Source organism: Cherax quadricarinatus, unplaced genomic scaffold (genome assembly GCF_038502225.1).
Source record: "Cherax quadricarinatus isolate ZL_2023a unplaced genomic scaffold, ASM3850222v1 Contig49, whole genome shotgun sequence".
Lineage (NCBI taxonomy): Eukaryota > Metazoa > Arthropoda > Malacostraca > Decapoda > Parastacidae > Cherax > Cherax quadricarinatus.
The window spans coordinates 281885-306883 of record NW_027195075.1 but is presented as its reverse complement, the minus strand read 5'-3'; the positions used below and the strand labels follow the sequence as shown (position 1 = coordinate 306883).

The 24999-nt window shown below is 40.6% G+C and overlaps 1 protein-coding gene across 1 annotated transcript in view; it reads right to left on the bottom strand.

The window, feature by feature from the left end:
* LOC128700457 (dynein axonemal heavy chain 12-like) overlaps positions 1 to 24999 on the bottom strand; it is a gene marked incomplete at its 5' end in the record, with an annotated part of 447977 nt that overhangs the window by 144609 nt on the left and 278369 nt on the right. Inside the window, one exon of the mRNA XM_070079936.1 lies at positions 24584 to 24735. Within this exon, the coding sequence (XP_069936037.1) occupies positions 24584 to 24735 (152 nt within the window). The remainder of the gene's footprint in view (positions 1 to 24583; positions 24736 to 24999) is intronic.

The following is a 24999-nucleotide window of genomic DNA, read 5'->3' as shown; positions in this document are numbered from 1 at the left end:
ATATTGTGACCACTTAGTAAGATTCCTGAAGTCTCGCATATCAAGGAGATCAACAACGTGAACAGTAGCAGGAAATCGATAAAGAGCTTCTTTAGCAAGTCTGATAAGACTTTCCTCTGAAGGAGGACCTTCACCTAGAGCACTAGCACGAGAACGAATGGCTGCAAACCATGCTTCAAGACTATGTACATGGCCATTGAATAAAGGTAACGCATCAAGGGAATCACGAGTATAACTATAATATCTCGGTGTCTGAGTCGGTCTGTCAGTCGCTAAGAAACTGTGAGGACTGATGACAGGACCAGCAGTAGCCTGAGAGGTCTGAGTGTCGACATTCACTAAAGTATCACTTGACGGTATGTGAGACATAATGGCAAAGTAACACGAGAACAAATAAGGCAAAAATAATGAACAATAAAAATGATATAAAATTCTAGAATTGAAATAAAAGATATACAACTAATTCTGCAGAAATAATAAAAAATTAATGTCTAAGATACAGTGCAAGAGGAAGGAAAACTCAATTTAAAGGACTATTGACCAAGAAAAAAAATTTACATTGAAATATACAAGTAAAAATATTACTGGAGAGTGAATTAAATGCAAAATGAGCTGTCTTTACTCTTGCTAATAAAGAAATTAATTAATTAAATTTGTAAATCAATATGAAAGTATAAAATAAAATTATTAAATTGTTAACTGGGAAATTTAAGTATTTTCTAAGAATGCATAGACAAAATTAAAATATAATTCATAAAAATATCAATAGAAGGAAATAATTCACTGCTGAACAAGTGCAACAAAATAAAGTGTAGAAATAATCACTGCAGTAATAAAGTGTCACTGGGAAAACTCAGGTAAAATAATGAAATAAAATTATGAAGAAAAAAAAAATAAACTGATTGAACACTTTAACTCTTAATTGTAAATTAGACAAAACAATTTACTCAAACAGAGTAAGGAAAACACTTTACGTTAAAAGTAATTGAAATTGCATCAAGAGTGAATTTGTTCAAGAATTATAAAAATATGAATAAAATAAAACAAAGGAACAAAACGGTTAGGTCAACACTTACAGTGGCAGAGCACACTTCATTATAATATATTCTTACAACAAAATCCTGCTGTGACTGATACAACAAAATCTTGCTGTGATTGATACGACAAAAATTTGCTGGCAAAAATAATGGTACACAGTCTGCGAAAAAATTAGAGGAATGAGACACTGCTGGCATACGAAAAAAAAAGACACACATAGAAATAAATGGATAATTTAGTATACTGGGGTGAATATCACTGCATGAAATACAATGACAATTACTGGAGAATACAATGCTGAAAGAATACAATAAAAAAAAAATGAATCACTTCACAGAGTGACTGACTGGTACACTACACAATAATACTTACTAGAGACAGGAGTAGCATAAAGAAAAACACAGAATAAAAATATAAGATAAGTGAAAACACTGAAAAATATTGTAAAAATAATGAGTCAAAGAAAAACTGAAAACACAAGGTTTAGAGTACACAAGCAATTTACTATAAATGTCTCACACACGCAAATGTCTTTAAATGCAAGAAAAATGTCTCAAGAAAATTATCACTGAAGTCTGGAGTAGTAGACGGGCGGTGAGGGGTGATGACGCCTCCTACATTCACACTGTTGTCGGAAGAAATGCGCGTTCTCGGGGAAGTCTCATAATTGGGTTTTAATCATTGGCGCCAGCTACAATCTCTTGACCAATTATGTGAGCCAAAACAGTACTAGGACCCGGTACAAGGGTACAAACAACCACAGGTAGATGAGGTGTCTGGTGGTGGGTGGCTGGTGGTGGTTATATAGTGGTGGGAGAGAGTGGTGGTGGTGGGTGTGACTCTGCTGGCACTCACTGACGCACACCCCCACTCTACCCACGAAGGTGGCTTGATAACCCACTCTATGCCACAGGAATGGTGAAAACCACTCTTAGCATCCAACAGGGAGCACAAAGCGATATAGACAATACTTCAGAGGAACTTGGATTACTTCTTACTGCGTGGCTTACTTCTCTCTCTCAGCTGGGTTAGAAGCTGGGTTGGCTGACTGGCTTACCCCACGAGAATGGCTGACTGGAAGACTTGTAACGATGCACAAAGCATGGAGGAGCAGTTGGATGACAGGAGACAGGCTGGATGATAGGCTGACTGGCGTTCACTTCCACAGTCTGGCTTACTGACTGGCTTAATTGCAAAATCCGGGTCAACCCCTCGGAGATTGAAGCAATTAGCACACGACTAAGCCAGGAAGCTTGAAACGGCTGCAACAGGCTTGCAGGCTGAAGGTTGTGAGGGGAGTGAGGCGGCTGGCTGGAGGTTCACCTTTGACCCTGCCGCTACTCTCACAAACAGCCTTCTAACTTCTTGAATTACCCTTAAAAACGTAAATCCACGCTCCACACCGGTGCCACCATTTATCATGTGGGGAGTTCGACACGTGGATTAGGTAAGAAATACTCATGTAGGCTGTTATTACGTATAATTGCAGATATGTGGAGAGAGCCCTGCCAGCCGTTACCTTGCCTCCTTGCTCACACTCGTAACACTGACTAGCCACCCACAGTACCCTATGTGAGGGGGCCTTTGATACTGCTGAGGTCAGCACAATATGAATTCAGATAGTGACTCAGGCAGAGACGGTTGGTCGTTGAGTCAACGGTACACTGGTTACTGGTAACTGGTTACTACTACTGAGATCCATACTTACAGCAGGACCAGTGATGTAACCATGTTCCATACTTACAGCAGGACCAGTGATGTAACCATGTTCCATACTTACAGCAGGACCAGTGATGTAACCATGTTCCATACTTACAGCAGGACCAGTGATGTAACCATGTTCCATACTTACAGCAGGACCAGTGATGTAACCATGTTCCATACTTACAGCAGGACCAGTGATGTAACCATGTTCCATACTTACAGCAGGACCAGCGATGTAACCATGTTCCATACTTACAGCAGGACCAGTGATGTAACCATGTTCCATACTTACAGCAGGACCAGCGATGTAACCATGTTCCATACTTACAGCAGGACCAGTGATGTAACCATGTTCCATACTTACAGCAGGACCAGTGATGTAACCATGTTCCATACTTACAGCAGGACCAGCGATGTAACCATGTTCCATACTTACAGCAGGACCAGTGATGTAACCATGTTCCATACTTACAGCAGGACCAGTGATGTAACCATGTTCCATACTTACAGCAGGACCAGTGATGTAACCATGTTCCATACTTACAGCAGGACCAGTGATGTAACCACTTAGTCACAGAGATATTTTGTTGGTGGAGTATGAAATGTGATATCTACAAAGACTTATTTTTCATAATTTATTCAAATTCTTTAACCATATAATCACAACCAAATCAAATTGTGCAACATACTAGCATGAGAGTGACACTCTGTATTTATTACACCTCGATATTTTCAGCAGTTATCAGGATATCCTACACCAACTGAAAATACTTGTGGAGTGGAGGGGCAGTCATTGGTCTCCACTCCAGAACAACAGATATTGCCAGCAGAAAAGGCCTCCTAAATTCCATCAATAACGACATTTTTCTTTGCAAACATACAGGGTCTAAAGCCATCAACAAACAACAAAATACCTTACATCAAGGGATTGCTCACGGAGTCAAATGCATTGTTTGCGGCTTTCACAAAGACCCACATAAAGGATCCTTGTGACAACGAAATATGGATCCCAGGTTATAAACTATTCAGATGCGACGGATAAAATAGGCAATACTGGGTCGGCTTAGCCTGTACATCACAAAGTCAATCATTTGCTCAGAGCTACTAAACACCTCAAATGATGTAGTTGGTTTTAACGGTAAAGATCGAAAACCAAAACCTTGTCAGAATCAACTTCCCAGCAATTCCAAGAACAGGTTTTCAAAACTGACCACAGTCTGGAAAATCTACCAAATCCTGTCCCAAACTGGGGATTTCAACTTCAGATACCTAAAATGGAGGAGAGTAGCAAATACTGTTTTAGTAGACACCCCAGGAGGCAGCTCTGATGAAAATTCACACGCAAATGATCCATTAAATATTTGCACCAAATTCACCTTAAACCAGCAAATAAAAGACCCTGAATCTCATCTTCACTAACAACGACGATCTGATACTTAATACAACTGTATCAATAATAAAGGTACAGACATGTGTGCACAGGGCAACTGACCAACAAAATGTGATCAGTTATGAGGGTGCCTTCACAAAATTCAACTTCAGTAACAAAGCATACACTGGGAACAAGTCAACCATGTCGTAAATGAAACAAGCTGGGAAGATATCCTAATCAACAAGGATCAGAACCTTTGCCTAGAAAAAAATAACTCTGTGGCACTTTAGGTCTGCTCAAGGCACATTCCATTAAGAAAAAGAAAGATGTAAACTAAAAAAAAGACACTCCCTATACAGGCGAAGAATAACAGAACTGCTCAAAGGGGATGGAATATCTGAAATACGAAGGGAGGCACTAGTCAGAGAAATAGCAAATAACAAACTTCAGCTTAAGGACCCTTACAGGAGACAAGAATCTCCGGAAGAACTTAAAGCCACAAATGAAATTGTAAAAAAAAACTAAATACTTCTTCTCGCATGCTAAATCTAAGGCGAAAACAACATCCAGTATTGAACCCCTACTTAGATAAGATGGGACCTACACAGATGACAGCAAAGAAATAAGCGAGATTCTGAAATTCCAGTACGACTCAGTGTTCAGTGAGACATTAACCAGACTCAGGGTCGACGATCTAAATTCATTTTTTTTATGGTCCAGACTCAAAATTTGGTTAATTAAAAAATCTCTGATATTGTCTTAATACCACAAAACTTCGAAAAGGCAATTAATGACATGCCCATTCACTCTGCCCCAGGTCCGAACTAATGGAACTCCGTGTTCATCAAGGACTGCAAGAAGCCCCTGTCACGTGTCTTCAGCATTCTATGGAGAGGGAGCATGGACACAGGAGTCATCCCAGAGTCACTAAAAACAACAGCCATAGCCCCACTCCACAAAGGTGGCAGTAAAGCAATACAGACTGATAATACAGCAGGTCACTCCAGCCTGTCCCAGTTACTGGACCACTATGAGAAGGTCCTGGATGCTTTAGAGGACAAACAAAATGCAGATATAGTATACATAGACTTTGCAAAAGCTTTCGACAAGTGTGACCATGGTGTAATAGTGCACAAAATGCGTGACAAAGGAACAGGAAAAGTTCGTAGATGGATCTATAACTTTTTAACAAATAGAACACAAAAGAGTAAGGTCTGAGGCGACTACAGTGAAAAGCTGTGTTCCACAAGGCACAGTACTCGCTCCCATCCTGTTCCTCATCTGCATATCTGACACAGACAGAGATGTAAGCCGTACCTCTGTGATAAGATTTCGCTCGGATTTTTAATCCCAGAGGGTTAGCCACCCAGGATAACCCAAGAAAGCCAGTGCATCATTAAGGACTGTCTAACTTATTTCCATTGGGGTCCTCAACCTTGTACCCCAGGATGTGACTATGAAGGCTTACTCAGCCCTGTAACAACTTCAGACAGTATTACCATGGCTGGCTCCTCCTCAGGAAAATTAATGAATAGAAAAAAAAAATAATTCACAAAGATAAACACTTTATTATTTAGTAATGCAAAGATAAAACATTGAAAAATGAAGGTGTATCCTACTTTAAAGAAAAATGAAAAATGAAATGGGGGGGGATAGCGGGAGATAGACTGACCCTACCTTAACAGGTAGGCAATCAAACTATCATTACCATATACTCGCTCGCTACTCCTATCTGTTGATCTTTTCCCTCACAGCAACCCAAATCAATCTACTAAAACCCAGGTACCTATTTGCTACTAGGTGAACAGGACAACAACAGGTGTAAAGAAACATGTTGAAATGTTTCCACCCACCCTCCATGTGTGAAGCGGGAGCTTTAGCCACCAGGCCACTAGGTGACTACCGGATGACGCTCGAATTGCCATGGCAGTGACCTCCATCGAAGACACTGCAAGACTCCAAGCGGACATCAACCAAATCTTTAAATTGGCCACAGAAAACAATATGAAGCTCAATAAAGAGAAATTTCAACTATTCAGATATGGGAAACTTGAGGAAATTAAAACTTTATGAGGGTATAAAACAAATTCTAACCACACAATAGAGCGAAAAACTTAGGTGAAGGACATGGAAGTGATAATGTCAGAAGATCTCAACTTTAAAGACCACAACAATGCATCTACATCACCTGCTAGAAAAATGATAGGATGGATAATTAGAACCTTAAAACCTAGGTATGCCACGTCCATGATGATTCTTCTTCAAATCGTTGGTTCTTTCTAGGCTGGAATACTGGTGTACACCCTTTAAAGCAAACAAAATTGCTGACGATAAAGCACCTAAATTACAGGGAGGGCTGAAGTCCCTTGATCTATATTCCCTGGATGGATTAGTACCAAACCTATACACGCTCCCTACGAAAGCAAAAGATTCGGCAGGAGATGGAATATTCCCCCAATGAAAAGCAGGGGCACCATGAGTACACTAAGAGACAACACAATAAGTGTGAGGGGACCCAAGACTGTTCAACTGCCTCCCAGCATACATAAGGGGAATTACCAATAGATCCCTGGCTGTCTTGAAGAAGGCGCTGAACAGACAACTAAAGTCAGTACCTGATCAGCTTGGCTGTGGTTCAAGATTTGCTAAACTTGTCCAGAGTCAAGCCTCGTCCTTCAAGAGAAGGAATTTTTGGATGGATCATGCCACTCGTGGTCTAGATGCCATCCTAGTGGACAGCTCACTTTGAGTGTTTAGAAAATGAGCCATGTGTAAGTGGGATGTTTTACATCGATATGCTTTTAAGAAAAGCATCTTCTGCCTCAATGACAGAGTCGTGGCTACTAGTCTTGTCATATAGAACAGATGTGCAGCGCTCTTGATATATCTCTCAGCAAGAAGTGACTGCAATATGGGAGCAAACTTCTATGTCTTAAGGGTTGTTTCCAGTGTCCCAGTCAAGCAGGCTGACAAGTTGTGAGACGTGCTTTCCTTTCCTCCCAAAGGAAACCATGTTGCAGGCAAACCATCTCACTGAACACAAATCTCGCTTCTAATCACCAGTCTGGGGATTTGGTAAAACACTATAAAATGCACACATCTTTACTAAACAAAAAGCATTTTAAATAAATATATTTAAATATGTATGAGTAACAAATGTTGAGATTTTTGGCCTTACCTGCCGTGTTTATTATAACTATATATAATGAACACTTAGCTGATAAATGACAGCAAATCGTCTACACAGCCGCCCCTGCAGACGAGGTCTAGAAGCTGTCGAAACCATCACAACAGTGGGCTGTCAAGAGATACAATTTGTAAGTATAAATTACCCCTAGGGGGTGTTATGTCAGCATATTTCATTCGATGATGGCTGACGAAATACTTACTTGTTTGGACTCAAAAGTCCACACCTTACTGCCGATTATAGGTTGATTACAAACTCCTTGTGACTCAAGAATTGCGCAATCCCCCGATCTACAAGAAATTCGTAACATACCTTGCTCTTTGTAACGTGAGCTATGGTGTTCTCAACACCTTCGACAGATATCGGTGACTTGATAGAAGCTGAAGTGTCCTTGGATGTCCACGTCTTCCATTGTCTAGGAAACGCACACTGGTACACTATGTTCCACAAGATTTGTCTTTATTGTTCACAATGTATCACAAGAGAAGCTGATCACACCTCTCTTATGTTTATCGTGTTTTGTGAGACACTTTGTCCACACTAACGCACAGATCAGTGTTCTTTGCTGGTTATCCTAGCGTCAGTGTCACTCGTAATAGAGTCAAAGATAGTCTGCCAGACGCTACAGCGCTCCATGCCGTCACTGCCCCCAGCACAAAAAAAAAAAAAAACGCTGACCTAGTACCTTGCATCCCTGTCACCTCCTCGATGAAGCAAAGCAAAATGTTTGTTTCTTGCTGTCTTAATCATAGACAACAATGTACACTATCTTTACTATGGTAATAAAGTGGGAGCAGGATTTTCCTTAATTGTCCTGCTAAGTAAGAGATGTACTGTCTCTTATAAAAATACACGTTGCAACACCGCTGCAAGGAGCAGAGGTCATTTGACTACGTGGCATAGCATCTGTGATCAATTACTCACTCTAGCAGTAAACAAGACGCTCGCCCCTTCTGAGTGGCCCCTCAGGGCTGAAAGGGCTGAAAGGGCTGAAGGGGGCTGATACCCCCCTCCTGGAGAAAATTTCTCCACACTGGGGGGCGGCAGAGGTTCGCTGCAGGTGAACTATTCATCACTTAACATTAATTTAATTTTCTCACTCGCCACCACTGCTGCTTGTCTTTTCTGAACAGCTTTAGTCTGTGTGGTTTCTGGAGAATCACTAATTTTGTTTTCAACACTGTGTAATTCTAACGGCACTAGTTTATTTATTGTCCGCTTATTCACTACACCTTTGCTCAAAACATCAACTGTCCTGATGATTCCATTTGCATCAGGATATATGGTCACAATTTTTCCAAGTGGCCATTGGGACCTCGGACCATCATTGTCGATAATCACTATGTCACCAGGTCTTAAGGACTTATGATTTTCAGGAACACCAGCTCCATAGAAGTGTTCTCTCAATGAGGTGAGATAGTCTTCTCGCCAAATTTTCTCCCAACGTTCAATCACTTTATTAAGGTGTTTGAATTTACGTCTGAGTTGCTCAGGTTCGAAATAAGTAGGATCCTCTATGATTTCTTTATCATTCATGGGAGGAACAGGTTCGAGCCTTCTGCCATGGAGTAAATGAGATGGACTTAACACTTCTAAATTGTCCAGATCATCGGTAACATAAGTTAGAGGTCTGTTGTTGACTCTATTTTCTATTTCAGTCACAACTGTACGGAATTCTTCTAAGTCTATTCTCTGACGATGAAGAGTCTTCCTTAAACAACGTTTTACAATGCCGATCATTCTTTCATAAAATCCGCCGTGCCATGGAGATTTAGGAGGAATGTATCTCCAACGACATCTGCGTTGATTCAGCATCTGTTGTACTTCTGGTTGATCAAAGATCTTGCTTATATAAGCAGCACCAGCAACAAAGTTCGTTGCATTATCTGAAATCATCAGTCTGGGACATGCCCTTCTGGCTGCAAACCTTCTGAATAATTTGATAAAGGTTTCAGCAGACATGTCAGTGGCTACTTCTAGATGTACTGCTCTAGTTGTAGCACAAGTGAACAAACAGATGTACACCTTGATGGGAACTTTGTCAACTGTTTTGGTTAAAATTATTGGTCCAGTATAATCTACACCTGTCACCTCAAATGGAGTGATATGACAAACTCTTTCAGAGGGATATGGAGGTGGACCTGGATACTGACATACTCGCATATCGTAGTGACGACAAGTAATACAGTCCTTTATTTGTTTTTTCACACTTTGTCGACCTTGAGGTATCCAGTAGGATTGTCGTATATGACAAAGTGTGTCAGCTACCCCACCATGTAACACGTTACTGTGGGCGTTTTGCACAATCAGTTTTGTTAGCCAATGATTCTTGGGGATCAATATTGGATGTATGGCTTCTTTAGGTAGTGAAGAATTATGAATTCTTCCTCGACATCTTATAATCTTTTCTGAGTCGAGATAAAGTCCTAAAGAATTAATCATAACAGGTTTCTTTGGGGATTTATCTTGTGTTTCTAGAAATTTATATTCTGTAGAGAAAACGTCTTTCTGTATTAGTTTCACCCAGTATTTAATGGGTTCAAGACATTCATAATCAGGTTTTATTCCTTTAATGAATTTAAAGACAAGAGCTGTAACTCTTAAGAGTTTACCCAAAGATGAGTAATTAGATCCATCAATGACTATTTCTGTTGTGTCTGCAGTATTTACACAACTTATTTCTGCTGTGTTCAAGCAGACTGTTTCTTCTGGCATAATGTGAGCTTTTTGCTGAGGCCAGTTATTTTCATTAGAGAGCCAGTTCGGTCCGTGGAGCCATAATTTATTATCCACAAATTTCTTGAGTGGGACACCACGTGACAACATGTCAGCTGGATTCTCTTGGGTAGAGACGTGAAGAAAGAGATAATCTCTCTGCATCTCTTTTATTTCTGCTACTCTGTTCTGTACATAGACCAGCTTACTCTTATTATTTCTTAACCACTGGAGAACTGCCTCATTATCACTCCAGATCACGGTTTTCTCAATAGTGAGATGATCAAGTACTTTGTTGAGATAGACAGCTAATTTTGTACCTACATAGAGTGCTGTCAGTTCCAATTGTGGTACTGTTCTGACCTTCAAGGGTGCTACCCTGGCCTTTGAAGTAATTAGTGTACTTCCTTCAGCATTACTCATGTAAGCTACAGCGCCATAACCTCTGGTTGACGCATCACAGAACACATGTAATGTGTACTTGTTTCCCTCTTGACCTATTTGTCTGGGAAATTTAATTTGATGAAGTTGTTTAAACTCCCTGGATATTTCATCCCATGCTTGACTCATTTCTAGAGGCAAGTTCTCATCCCATCCAATTTTGAGCTTCCATGCATCTTGCATAAGCATTTTACCCTTTATGGTAATTGGTGAGACGAGTCCTAGAGGATCAAAACATTGTGATACCTCTGACAGTAAACTACGTTTAGTGAGTGTACTGCATGATTTATTGTTTATCCTTTTGAGACTCAAAGTATCTTCCTGTGTGTTCCAATTAAGTCCCAGCATATTGTTGCAATCAGGAATTTCAGTTTCAGGGAAATCTTCTTTGATAAGTTCCCTTAATTGCTTTGAATTTGTATTCCACATCCTTAGAGGCATATTTGCTTCTTTCATCTCCTTGTTAGCTTCTCTGTATAAGGATTTCAAATCCTCCTCTTTATTCACAGTACCTTGAAGATTGTCCACATAGAAACTTTTCTTTAAGACTTCTTTGAAGGGACTTTCAGATTTCTTCAAATGTGTATTTAGAGTAGCTTCTAGTAAGAATGGAGAGGATGTTGCACCAAATAATACTGATTTGAAACGATAAGTTTTCACAGGACTTTGAGGATCATGTGGATTTTCAGGCCACAAGAATCGAGTATAATCTCTATCTATTTCTTGTAGTCCTACTCTTAAGAAAGCTTTGGAAATATCAGCCGTGTAGGCATATGGGTTTGTGCGAAATTTCATAAGCACGTCTCCAAGCTTCTCAGTTAGTGAGGGTCCGGTCATCAGACAGTCATTAAGACTTGCTACATCTTTATTTGCACGTGCGCTGCAATTATATACAACACGTAGTGGAGTGGTTTCAGAATCTTTTCTGACTCCATGGTGCGGGAGATAATGAGCGTTTGTCTTCAACTTATCTTCGACTATTTCCTCAATGAATTTATTGTCCAACTGTTCTTGTATGATATTATCATAGACAGTCAGTAACTCTGGATTCTTCCTGAGCTCATGTATTTGTGCTTTCATCTGTCCGAAAGCCATGCGATAATTGCTAGGTAGATGTGGTGGATTTAATTTCCATGGTAACCTAACCCAATACTGTCCATCTTTATATTTGACAGTGTCCAAATATTGGTTATAAGTCTGAGACTCTTGTGGGCTTGGTTTATTTACATCAATACCTATCGCATCTAAATCCCACAACTTATCAACTGGTTCATTCATTTCTTCCAGTAATGATAATTTTTGCTGTGGTACATGATCAGCGGTTATTCTCGTAACTAGTACATTTTCCACTGAATCAATATCAGCTTCTTTCCCACTTTGAGAGGGAATGGGACCACATATCATGTGGCCTCCTGCTGTTTTCAGCAAGTGAACATCATGTTTACTTACTATATTTTGCACAAAACAGTGATAATAATCACTTCCAATGATTAAATCAATTGGACTAATTGTGTCCGTCTGTATGTCAGGACAGGCTAACTTGACCTTAGCTGCTTTCAGTGCTGCAACTGTTTCTTTTAATCCCTGGATCTGCACAGACTTAGGCAAATCATCTACTACCACAGCTTCTACTGTCTTTTTCCTGTTTCCTAGACCAACAGTGATTTTGGCTAGGTCATATGTCTGTTTACCAGAATTGTGGAAAAAACCAGCTATATCTAACTGTATTTTGGCATAGGGTTGTTTATTCAGTTTCTGCAACACTGATCTTCTTATGAAGGACCTTTGTGAGCCTTGATCAAATAGTGTTAGCACATTGGTTTTGTGTAATTTATTAGATAACTCAACTCGAGCTATCGGGAGAGCAGTTGCTTTAAACTTATCTCTCACATTTAATGCTGTTGCTTGTTGACTTCCTGATTCTGTGGAAGTCTGCTGCTGTTCAGCAAAAGTATTTGGGCATAATGCTGTATGATGCATACCCTTGCATTTAAAACACTTCTTCAGTGAGCATTTTCCTCCCTTGTGTTCACCTAAACACTTGATGCATCTTTTCAGCTGATGAACACGTTGTTTACGTGCCTCCATTGATGTGTATTGACTACAATACTGTGCCCAATGTGTTCCATCACAAAGTACACATTTTGGAGTACGTTTATGTATGACAGTCTGTTTACTGTCTATTGTATTCACAGCTTGATAAATGCCTATATGGGATTTCCCATTATGTGGTTTAGTGGGAGTAGGTATACTCTTTCTATACTGAGTTGAAGGTTTATTATCCACTGGATTTGTGGATTTTTCATCTTGTCTCGTTGCTTGCATGCATGAAACTATTGTTTGTAAACCATTGCTAATTTCCTCACAAGTGAAATAGCGTTTATTGAACATAATATTTAATCGTTCAATAGTTTGTGGTGACAACTTATCTTGTACAATACCACTGATAAACCAATCACATTGTCTTAGGTCATATTTAGCACCTAGAGATCTGAGACTATTGTCTAATGTGATTCTAAATGCCTGTAAGTCTGAATAACAATGTTTGGGTGGCTTCAAGCTTGATATTAAGACTGCATGTCTAACTCTAGCCTTGTCAGCATCGAAGTAATTGTCTGCTAAGACACGTAAGGCTATTTGATAATTACCTTTAACCACCGGAAATGACTTAATCAGTTCATAGGGTTCTCCCTTCACAAGACATTTAAGGTAATTGAACTTAGCAATCTCATCTATGTCAGTTCGTGAATTTACTATGGATTGAAAACCACTAATGAATTCTTCATAATTATGACCTTGGAAAATAGGTAATGACAATGTAGGTAAGCTTGGTAATGGGACACTTGTTGTTGTTACAGGTGTAACAGGTGTTTGACCACTAGTTACAGTAGGTCTCTGTGACAGAGTTTTACGGCAGATAGCCTGTACTCCTGTCCACCTTAATTGTTGATCACTAAAAGTATCCAAAACATTTTTAATTTCATCCTCAGATGGATCTGATTCAAGAAATTTATTTTCATAATGTGTATAGTCTGAATTAATTATTTCCATGCGTTGTGTAAATAATTCAAACTTGACCTCAAGATCATCAAAATCTATGTTTGTATCTTGAGTTAATCCTAGACAGACTGAAATTAGATTTTCTAATTGTGTAATCTTAGTCTGTAAAGACTGAAACTGAGTTTTCAAACAAGCCATTTTAATGGTATACTGAAAATTCTAGCACCACACTTAGAGTGTTTAAAAAACACTGTACTGCTATAGACAGCTGAGTTTTTGTTATGCTTAAGTCAGCAATAATCGAGTCAGACACTACTGACCCACTAAGCTTAACCTCAGGGTCAATGACCATGAAGGGTACAGGGTACATGTGTCTGGTGTTTATGGCTTAGAGTTTGCTGTGTCAGCCTGACCACGATGATTAATCGTAAATAACGATGTTATACACTTCATTCACTATACACTATAAATGTCACTGTATAACTGTAAATCACACGTGAATATTACTTACACATATATAAATTTCACTGTTAATATATATTTGAAAGCTTACACTTTATATATAAGTTCCTTTAATATAACAGGTAGATCTATAAGAAACAAACTTTAACACAATCTTGTCTCTTAATTTCGGTCTATAAACATTATAAACACTATGTGTATATATACATTCAGACAAACAACATCACTTGGGTGTTGTCTTAATCAGCGATTTCAAGATTGGAGCAGTTGATGGAGGGTGCAGGATACCATCCCCCGTCTTCTTGTTGGGTGAGTCACCCAGCTCCCGTTTTCGTTGGGTGAACTCTGGGTGAGCGCCCGTTTTCTTTTGGCTGCCCATTCTCTGTGATTCAGTCTGGAGGGACTCATTTATACTGATTTATATTGTAAAACACTAGTTTTACATCTTTTTTCGAAGGACCTTGGCTCATAGGTTATTTGTACACTGGAGTACAACATATTTGGACCACAGTGTGGTCTTTATCCGGTTCGAAGGACCAAAACTCTGTTGAGATTTTTGGCCTTACCTGCCGTGTTTATTATAACTATATATAATGAACACTTAGCTGATAAATGACAGCAAATCGTCTACACAGCCGCCCCTGCAGACGAGGTCTAGAAGCTGTCGAAACCATCACAACAGTGGGCTGTCAAGAGATACAATTTGTAAGTATAAATTACCCCTAGGGGGTGTTATGTTAGCATATTTCATTCGATGATGGCTGACGAAATACTTACTTGTTTGGACTCAAAAGTCCACACCTTACTGCCGATTATAGGTTGATTACAAACTCCTTGTGACTCAAGAATTGCGCAATCCCCCGATCTACAAGAAATTCGTAACATACCTTGCTCTTTGTAACGTGAGCTATGGTGTTCTCAACACCTTCGACAGATATCGGTGACTTGATAGAAGCTGAAGTGTCCTTGGATGTCCACGTCTTCCATTGTCTAGGAAACGCACATTGGTACACTATGTTCCACAAGATTTGTCTTTATTGTTCACAATGTATCACAAGAGAAGCTGATCACACCTCTCTTATGTTTATCGTGTTTTGTGAGACACTTTGTCCACACTAACGCACAGATCAGTGTTCTTTGCTGGTTATCCTAGCGTCAGTGTCACTCGTAATAGAGTCAAAGATAGTCTGCCAGACGCTACAGCGCTCCATGCCGTCACTGCCCCCAGCACAAAAAAAACGCTGACCTAGTAACTTGCATCCCTGTCACCTCCTCGATGAAGCAAAGCAAAATGTTTGTTTCTTGCTGTCTTAATCATAGACAACAATGTACATCTTTACTATGGTAATAAAGTGGGAGTAGGATTTTCCTTAATTGTCCTGCTAAATAAGAGATGTACTGTCTCTTATAAAAATACACGTTGCAACACCGCTGCAAGGAGCAGAGGTCATTTGACTACGTGGCATAGCATCTGTGATCAATTACTCACTCTAGCAGTAAACAAGACGCTCGCCCCTTCTGAGTGGCCCCTCAGGGCTGAGAGGGCTTGGCCCCTCAGGGCTGAAAGGGCTGAAGGGGGCTGAAGGGGGCTGATACCCCCCTCCTGGAGAAAATTTCTCCACAGACGAAGTCCATACAAGACAAAGAGAGACAATGTTCATTCAATCACTGCTAAGCACAGTATGAAGAAGCAAACCTCTTCCTGAACCTGAGCCCACCTGGAGTTTACCTGGAGAGAGTTCCGGGGGTCAACGCCCCCGCGGCCCGGTCTGTGACCAGGCCTCCTGGTGGATCAGAGCCTGATCAACCAGGCTGTTGCTGCTGGCTGCACGCAAACCAACATACGAGCCACAGCCCGGCTGGTCAGGAACCGACTTTAGGTGCTTGGCCAGTGCCAGCTTGAAGACTGCCAGGGGTCTGTTGGTAATCCCCCTTATGTATGCTGGGAGGCAGCTGAACAGTCTCGGGCCCCTGACACTTATTGTATGGTCTCTTAACGTGCTAGTGACACCCCTGCTTTTCATTGGGGGGATGTTGCATCGTCTGCCAAGTCTTTTGCTTTCGTAGTGAGTGATTTTCGTGTGCAAGTTCGGTACTAGTCCCTCTAGGATTTTCCAGGTGTATAATCATGTATCTCTCCCGCCTGCATTCCAGGGAATAGAGGTTCAGGAACCTCAAGTGCTCCCAGTAATTGAGGTGTTTTATCTCTGTTATGCGCGCCATGAAGGTTCTCTGTACATTTTCTAGGTCAGCAATTTCACCTGCCTTGAAAGGTGCTGTTAGTGTGCAGCAATATTCCAGCCTAGATAGAACAAGTGACCTGAAGAGTGTCATCATGGGCTTGGCATCCCTAGTCTTGAAGGTTCTCATTATCCATCCCGTCAATTTTCTAGCAGATGCGATTGATACAATGTTATGGTCCTTGAAGATGAGATCCTCCGACATGATCACTCCCAGGTCTTTGACGTTGGTGTTTCGCTCTATTTTGTGGCCAGAATTTGTTTTGTACTCTGATGAAGATTTAATTTCCTCGTGTTTACCATATCTGAGTAATTGAAATTTCTCATCGTTGAACTTCATATTGTTTTCTGCAGCCCACTGAAAGATTTGGTTGATGTCCGCCTGGAGCCTTGCAGTGTCTGCAATGGAAGACACTGTCATGCAGATTCGGGTGTCATCTGCAAAGGAAGACACGGTGCTGTGGCTGACATCCTTGTCTATGTCAGATATGAGGATGAGGAACAAGATGGGAGCGAGTACTGTGCCTTGTGGAACAGAGCTTTTCATCGTAGCTGCCTCGGACTTTACTCTGCTGACGACTACTCTCTGTGTTCTGTTAGTGAGGAAATTATAGATCCATCGACCGACTTTTCCTGTTATTCCTTTTGCACTCATTTTGTGCGCTATTACGCCATGGTCACACTTGTCGAAGGCTTTTGCAAAGTCTGTATATATTACATCTGCATTCTTTTTGTCTTCTAGTGCATCTAGGACCTTGTCGTAGTGATCCAATAGTTGAGACAGACAGGAGCGACCTGTTCTAAACCCATGTTGCCCTGGGTTGTGTAATTTATGGGTTTCTAGATGGGTGGTGATCTTGCTTCTTAGGACCCTTTCAAAGATTTTTATGATATGGGATGTTAGTGCTATCGGTCTGTAGTTCTTTGATATTGCTTTACTGCCCCCTTTGTGGAGTGGGGCTATGTCTGTTGTTTTTAGTAACTGTGGGACGACCCCCGTGCCTATGCTCCCTCTCCATAGGATGGTAAATGCTCGTGATAGAGGCTTCTTGCAGTTCTTGATGAACACGGAGTTCCATGAGTCTGGCCCTGGGGCAGAGTGCATGGGCATGTCATTTATCGCCTGTTCAAAGTCATTTGGCGTCAGGATAACATCAGATAGGCTTGTGTTAACCAAATTCTGTGGCTCTCTCATAAAAAAAATAATTTTGATCTTCGACTCTCAGTCTGGTTAGCGGCTTGCTAAAAACTGAGTCATACTGGGACTTGAGTAGCTCACTCATTTCCTTGCTGTCATCTGTGTAGGACCCATCTTGTTTAAGTAGGGGCCCAATACTGGACATTGTTCTCGGCTTTGATTTGGCATAGGAGAAGAAATACTTTGGGTTTCTTTTGATTTCATTTATGGCTTTTAGTACTTCCCGCGATTCCTGACTCCTATAAGATTCCTTTAGCTTAAGTTCAATGCTTGCTATTTCTCTGACCAGTGTCTCCCTACGCATTTCAGATATATTGACCTCTTTTAGCCGCTCTGTTATTCTTTTCCGTCGCCTGTAAAGAGAGCGCCTGTCTCTTTCTATTTTACATCTACTCCTCCTTTTTCTTAGAGGAATAAGCCTTGTGCATACGTCTTGTGCCACCGAGTTAATCTGTTCTAGGCATAAGTTGGGGTCTATGTTGCTTAGTATATCTTCCCATCTTATATCGGTTAGGACTTGGTTTACTTGGTCCCACTTTATGTTTTTGTTATTGAAGTTGAATTTGGTGAATGCTTCCTCGTGACTAATCTCATTATGTCGGTCTGGGGATCCTCGCATACATGTCTGAACCTCAATTATGTTGTGATCTGAGTATATTGTTTTTGATATGGTGACATTTCGTATCAGATCATCATTGTTAGTGAAGATGAGGTCTAGTGTATTCTCCAGTCTAGTAGGCTCTATTATTTGTTGGTTTAAATTGAATTTTGCGCAGAAATTTAAAAGCTCGTGTGAGTGTGAGTTTTCATCAGATCTGCCTCCTGGTGTTATTACTGCAACAACATTATATGCTATATTCCTCCATTTTAGGTGTCTTAAGTTGAAATCCCACAGAAGCAAGATGTTGGGTGCAGGAGCTGGCAGATTTTCCAGACAGTGGTCAATTTTTAACAGCTGTTCCTGGAATTGCTGGGATGTTGCATCCGGAGGCTTGTAGACTACCACAATGACTAGGTTTTGGTTCTCGATCTTTACTGCTAGAACTTCCACTAGATCATTTGAGGCATTAAGCAGTTCTGTGCAAACAAGTGACTCTGCAATGTACAGGCCAACCCCTTCCTTTTACCAGTTCACTCTGTCGCATCTGAATAGGTTGAAACCTGGGATCCATATTTCGTTGTCCAAGTGATCCTTTATGTGGGTCTCAGTGAAAGCCGTGAACATTGCCTTTACCTATGCAAACAGTCCACGGATGAAAGGTATTTTGTTGTTTGTTGCTGGCTTTAGACCCTGTATATTTGCAAAGAAGAATGTCATCGGACTTGTGGTATTGTTGGTAGTGGGGGGATTTTTTTTCCGGCATTAGTATCTGTATCTGTTGGTTTGAAGTGGAGGCCATCGACTGTGGTTCCACTCCAGGAATGACTGTATTTGGGAATCTTTACTGAGGAAACGTTTCGCCAGCCAGTGGCTTCTTCAGTCCAATACAGACCTGCTGACACTAGTGGTGATTCTGCCTCCTCCTGCTTCTACACACCTGACTGCAGTATATGCTGTACTTTTCTTAAGATTGATGGTCTAAACACATCGACTCCAGGCTGAGGGACTGTTTACCTCAAATTTCTCCTCGTCTTTCACCTTTGTTCTCTGTAATGGACTGAAGAAGCCACTGGCTAGCGAAATGTTTCCTCAAAAAAGGTTCCCAAATGTCGCACAAGTGCCTCATTCTTCTTGCTGGACGCAAACAACAAGCAGAAGCTCTATGAATTCGTCTCCAGCAAGATTGAAAGCATAGACTTTGCACAAGAAATGGTTATCACCTCTGGACAAAGAACGGGTCTTCAGAGAAAAGAATCAGAGTATGACTCCTGTGCAGTCACGAGGAAGCAGGAAACATAATTCTGATTCACCTGCGAGATGACTGAAATATGGTTTTGCAGCCTACAGTGTAAAATTTTTTTGTTGTTTCTTAAGCAATTAGTTATATTAGGTTTGTGTTACTGAAACAAGGGTCATCTATCATTACCTGTCAGCTGGGGTAATAATGTAACTCATATTATTTTCTTTATTATTCACCACTTTTACAACACTGTATGATAAATGTAATGTTAATATGTCACCGACCAAACACTTTCTAACAGAATTCAGGGGTTTAGATTTTCTTATCATTGTTTTATGTGTTGGGTTTGCGTCCATTTAATAAAAGGATAACAGGCCTTATCGTCCCTGGGTTATAATAATACAGGAAATTCTTCTATCCATTGTTGGTGCTAGGGAGGATAGAAGTAAGACAGGGAAACATGCACCAACAGGGAATACAGTCATAGAGACCCAAGGCAAACGGAAACCAAGCCTGTGCACATACTATGCACTTGGTATCTGCTGGCATGGGAAATCTGGAAAAACAGATGGGACGTGCAACTATGACCACCCTAGAAAATGCCATGCCCATATGACAACAGGAAAATGCAAACTCCCTTCCTGTAAGCTTTTTCACCCTGAACTGTGTACCTCTTCAGTACAGGAAAGACTGTGCTATAACTTAAATTGCCAGGCATACCATCTAAAGGGGACAAAAATATACAAAACATCCAGGCCATGGGAAAACCTGGGTAGCCACAGCCACTCAAGAGGGAGAGGTTTTTTAGTGCCAGGATGGAAAAAAAACTGGCAGGAAATGGCAGAAATCGTACACCAAATCCAGTCATTCCTGGAGTGGAACCACAGTCGATGGCCTCCACTCCAAACCAACAGATACAGATACTAATGCCGGAAAAAAAATCCCCTCCCAGTACCAACAATACCACCAGTCCGATAACATTCTTCTTTGCAAATATACAGGGTCTAAAGCCAGCAACAAACAACAAAATACCTTTCATCCGTGGACTGCTTGCAGAGGCAAAGGCAATGTTCGCGGCTTTCACTGAGACCCACATAAAGGATCACTTGGACAACGAAATATGGATCCCAGGTTACAACCTATACAGATGTGACAGAGTGAACAGGCAAAAGGGGGGGGGGGGGTTGGCCTGTACATTGCAGAGTCACTTGTTTGCACAGAACTGCTTAATGCCTCAAATGATGTAGTGGAAGTTTTAGCAGTAAAGGTCGAGAACCTAAACATAGTCATTGTGGTAGTCTACAAGCCTCCGGATGCAACATCCCAGCAATTCCAGGAACAGCTGTTAAAAATTGACCACTGTCTGGAAAATCTTCCAGCTCCTGCACCCAACATCTTGCTCCTGGGGGATTTCAACTTAAGGCACCTAAAATGGAGGAATATAGCAAATAATATTGTTGCAGTAATAACACCAGGAGGCAGCTCTGATGAAAACTCACACTCACACGAGCTTTTAAATCTCTGCACAAAATTCAATCTAAACCAGCAAATAATAGAGCCTACTAGACTGGAGAATACACTAGACCTCATCTTCACTAACAATGATGATCTGATAAGAAATGCCACCATATCAAAAACAATATACTCAGATCACAACATAATCGAGGTTCAGACATGTATGCGTGGAGCCCCAGACCGACATAATGAGACTAGTCACGAGGGAGCATTCACCAAATTCAACTTCAATAACAAAAACATAAAGTGGGACCAAGTAAACCAATTCCTAACCGATATAAGCTGGGAAGATATACTAAGCAACACAGACCCCAAGTTATGCCTAGAACAGATTAAGTCGGTGGCACTCGATGTTTCCACAAGGCTTATTCCTCTAAGAAAAAGGAGGAGTAGATGTAAAATAGAAAGAGACAGGCGCTCCCTTTACAGGCGACGGAAAAGAATAACAGAGCGGCTAAAGGAGGTCAATATATCTGAAATGCGTAGGGAGACACTGGTCAGAGAAATAGCAAGCATCGAACTTAAGCTAAAAGAATCCTTTAGGAGTCAGGATTCGCGGGAAGAACTAAAAGCCATAAATGAAATCGAAAGAAACCCAAAGTATTTCTTCTCCTATGCCAAATCAAAATCGAGAACAACGTCCAGTATTGGGCCTCTACTTAAACAAGATGGGTCCTACACAGATGACAGCAAGGAAATGAGTGAGCTACTCAAGTCTTAGTATGACTCAGTTTTTAGCAAGCCGCTAACCAGACTGAGAGTCGAAGATCAAAATTAATTTTTTATGAGAGAGCCACAAAATTTGATTAACACAAGCCTATCCGATGTTATCCTGACGCCAAATGACTACGAACAGGCGATAAATGACATGCCCATGCACTCTGCCCCAGGGCCAGACTCATGGAACTCTGTGTTCATCAAGAACTGCAAGAAGCCCCTATCACGAGCCTTTTCCATCCTATGGAGAGAGAGCATGGACACGGGGGTCGTCCCACAGTTACTAAAAACAACAGACATAGCCCCACTCCACAAAGGGGGCAGTAAAGCAACAGCAAAGAACTACAGACCAATAGCACTAACATCCCATATCATAAAAATCTTTGAAAGGGTCCTAAGAAGCAAGATCACCACCCATCTAGAAACCCATCAGTTACACAACCCAGGGAAACATGGGTTTAGAACAGGTCGCTCCTGTCTGTTTCAACTATTGGCTCACTACGACAAGGTCCTAAATGCACTAGAAGACAAAAAGAATGCAGATGTAATATATTCAGACTTTGCAAAAGCCTTCGACAAGTGTGACCATGGCGTAATAGCGCACAAAATGCGTGCTAAAGGAATAACAGGAAAAGTCGGTCGATGGATCTATAATTTCCTCACTAACAGAACACAGAGAGTAGTCGTCAACAGAGTAAAGTCCGAGGCAGCTACGGTGAAAAGCTCTGTTCCACAAGGCACAGTACTCACTCCCATCTTGTTCCTCATCCTCATATCCGACATAGACAAGGATGTCAGCCACAGCACCGTGTCTTCCTTTGCAGATGACACCCGAATTTGCATGACAGTGTCTTCCATTGCAGACACTGCAAGGCTCCAGGCGGACATCAACCAAATCTTTCAGTGGGCTGCAGAAAACAATATGAAGTTCAACGATGAGAAATTTCAGTTACTCAGATATGGTAAACATGAGGAAATTAAATCTTCATCAGAGTACAAAACAAATTCTGGCCACAAAATAGAGCGAAACACCAACGTCAAAGACCTGGGAGTGATCATGTCGGAGGATCTCACCTTCAAGGACCATAACATTGTATCAATCGCATCTGCTAGAAAAATGACGGGATGGATAATGAGAACCTTCAAAACTAGGGAGGCCAAGCCCATGATGACACTCTTCAGGTCACTTGTTCTATCTAGGCTGGAATATTGCTGCACACTAACAGCACCTTTCAAGACAGGTGAAATTGCCGACCTAGAAAATGTACAGAGAACTTTCACGGGGCACATAACGGAGATAAAACACCTCAATTACTGGGAGCGCTTGAGGTTTCTAAACCTGTATTCCCTGGAACGCAGGAGGGAGAGATACATGATTATATACACCTGGAAAATCCTAGAGGGACTAGTACCGAACTTGCACACGAAAATCACTCACTACGAAAGCAAAAGACTTGGCAGACGATGCAACATCCCCCCAATGAAAAGCAGGGGTGTCACTAGCACGTTAAGAGACCATACAATAAGTGTCAGGGGCCCGAGACTGTTCAACTGCCTCCCAGCATACATAAGGGGGATCACCAACAGACCCCTGGCAGTCTTCAAGCTGGCACTGGACAAGCACCTAAAGTCGGTTCCTGATCAGCCGGGCTGTGGCTCGTACGTTGGTTTGCGTGCAGCCAGCAGTAACAGCCTGGTTGATCAGGCTCTGATCCACCAGGAGGCCTGGTCACAGACCGGGCCGCGGGGGCGTTGACCCCCGGAACTCTCTCCAGGTAAACTCCAGGTATGCTTGCCTGACCTACAGAAATGACTTACTTTACTAGTTCTTTGTATTTTCCGAAGTCTATTTTATCCATATCGAAAAACTTATAGGGTTAGTGGAAACCAGTCCTAAGATAGTAGTTGAATGGAATGAATATCAATGGTAAAATATACAGACAAGTTTGTGAATAAGACACATTTACTGAAACGTTGTTTCGCCCAGCAGTAACTATCAATCCAAGATGATTAGTAGAGGAGGTGCTTTACTCTGCTGCTCTATCTGCAATTAAGTTAAAAGTATGCAGCGAGCATCAAAGATAATGAACTAACACATACAGAAGTTACCAGACATCAAAGATAATGAACTAACACATACAGAAGTTACCAGACATCAAAGATAATGAACTAACACATACAGAAGTTACCAGACATCAAAGATAATGAACTAACACATACAGAAGTTACCAGACATCAAAGATAATGAACTAACACATACAGAAGTTACCAGACATCAAAGATAATGAACTAACACATACAGAAGTTACCAGACATCAAAGATAATGAACTAACACATACAGAAGTTACCAGACATCAAAGACAATGAAGTAACACATACAGAAGTTACCAGACATCAAAGATAATGAACTAACACATACAGAAGTTACCAGACATCAAAGATAATGAACTAACACATACAGAAGTTACCAGACATCAAAGATAATGAACTAACACATACAGAAGTTACCAGACATCAAAGACAATGAAGTAACACATACAGAAGTTACCAGACATCAAAGATAATGAACTAACACATACAGAAGTTACCAGACATCAAAGATAATGAACTAACACATACAGAAGTTACCAGACATCAAAGATAATGAACTAACACATACAGAAGTTACCAGACATCAAAGATAATGAACTAACACATACAGAAGTTACCAGACATCAAAGATAATGAACTAACACATACAGAAGTTACCAGACATCAAAGATAATGAACTAACACATACAGAAGTTACCAGACATCAAAGATAATGAACTAACACATACAGAAGTTACCAGACATCAAAGATAATGAACTAACACATACAGAAGTTACCAGACATCAAAGATAATGAAGTAACACATACAGAAGTTACCAGACATCTAAGATAATGAACTAACACATACAAAAGTTACTATATATTAAAGATAATGAACTAACATATACAGAAGTTACAAGACATCAAAGATAATGAACTAATACATGCAAAGGGCACTGGGCATGAGAGATAATGAAGTAAGACAAAAAGAGGGCACTGGGCATGAGAGATAATAAAATAACATCAGAGATTAGGAACTAACACATACAGTGGACACCGGGTATCAGAGATAAAAACACACCTGATAATCTGAGCAACAAGACCGTCGAACCATTCGCGAGAAACAGGGCTCAAAGAACCAATCAGTTGCCCCTGAGCGAGTGTCTTGGGGTTCAGAACATTGATGCTGATTGGCCGATCACTTTCCAGCAAACTCAGAGCTGAAGACAAAGTCTGTAACAAAAAAAAAAAAATTACTGCTGACTAGTCCTAATGGTCAAGTACGGTAATCTTAAGCCAGGATGTTTAATTTTCTGAACATATTTCAAACAGTCATACTTTACCAAAACGTGTTTATTTAAAATATAAGCATAATAATAGTAATAATAATAATAATAATAATAATAATAATAATAATAATAATAATAATAATAAAAATAATAATAATAATAATAATAATAATAATAATAATAATAATAATAATAATAGACGAACATC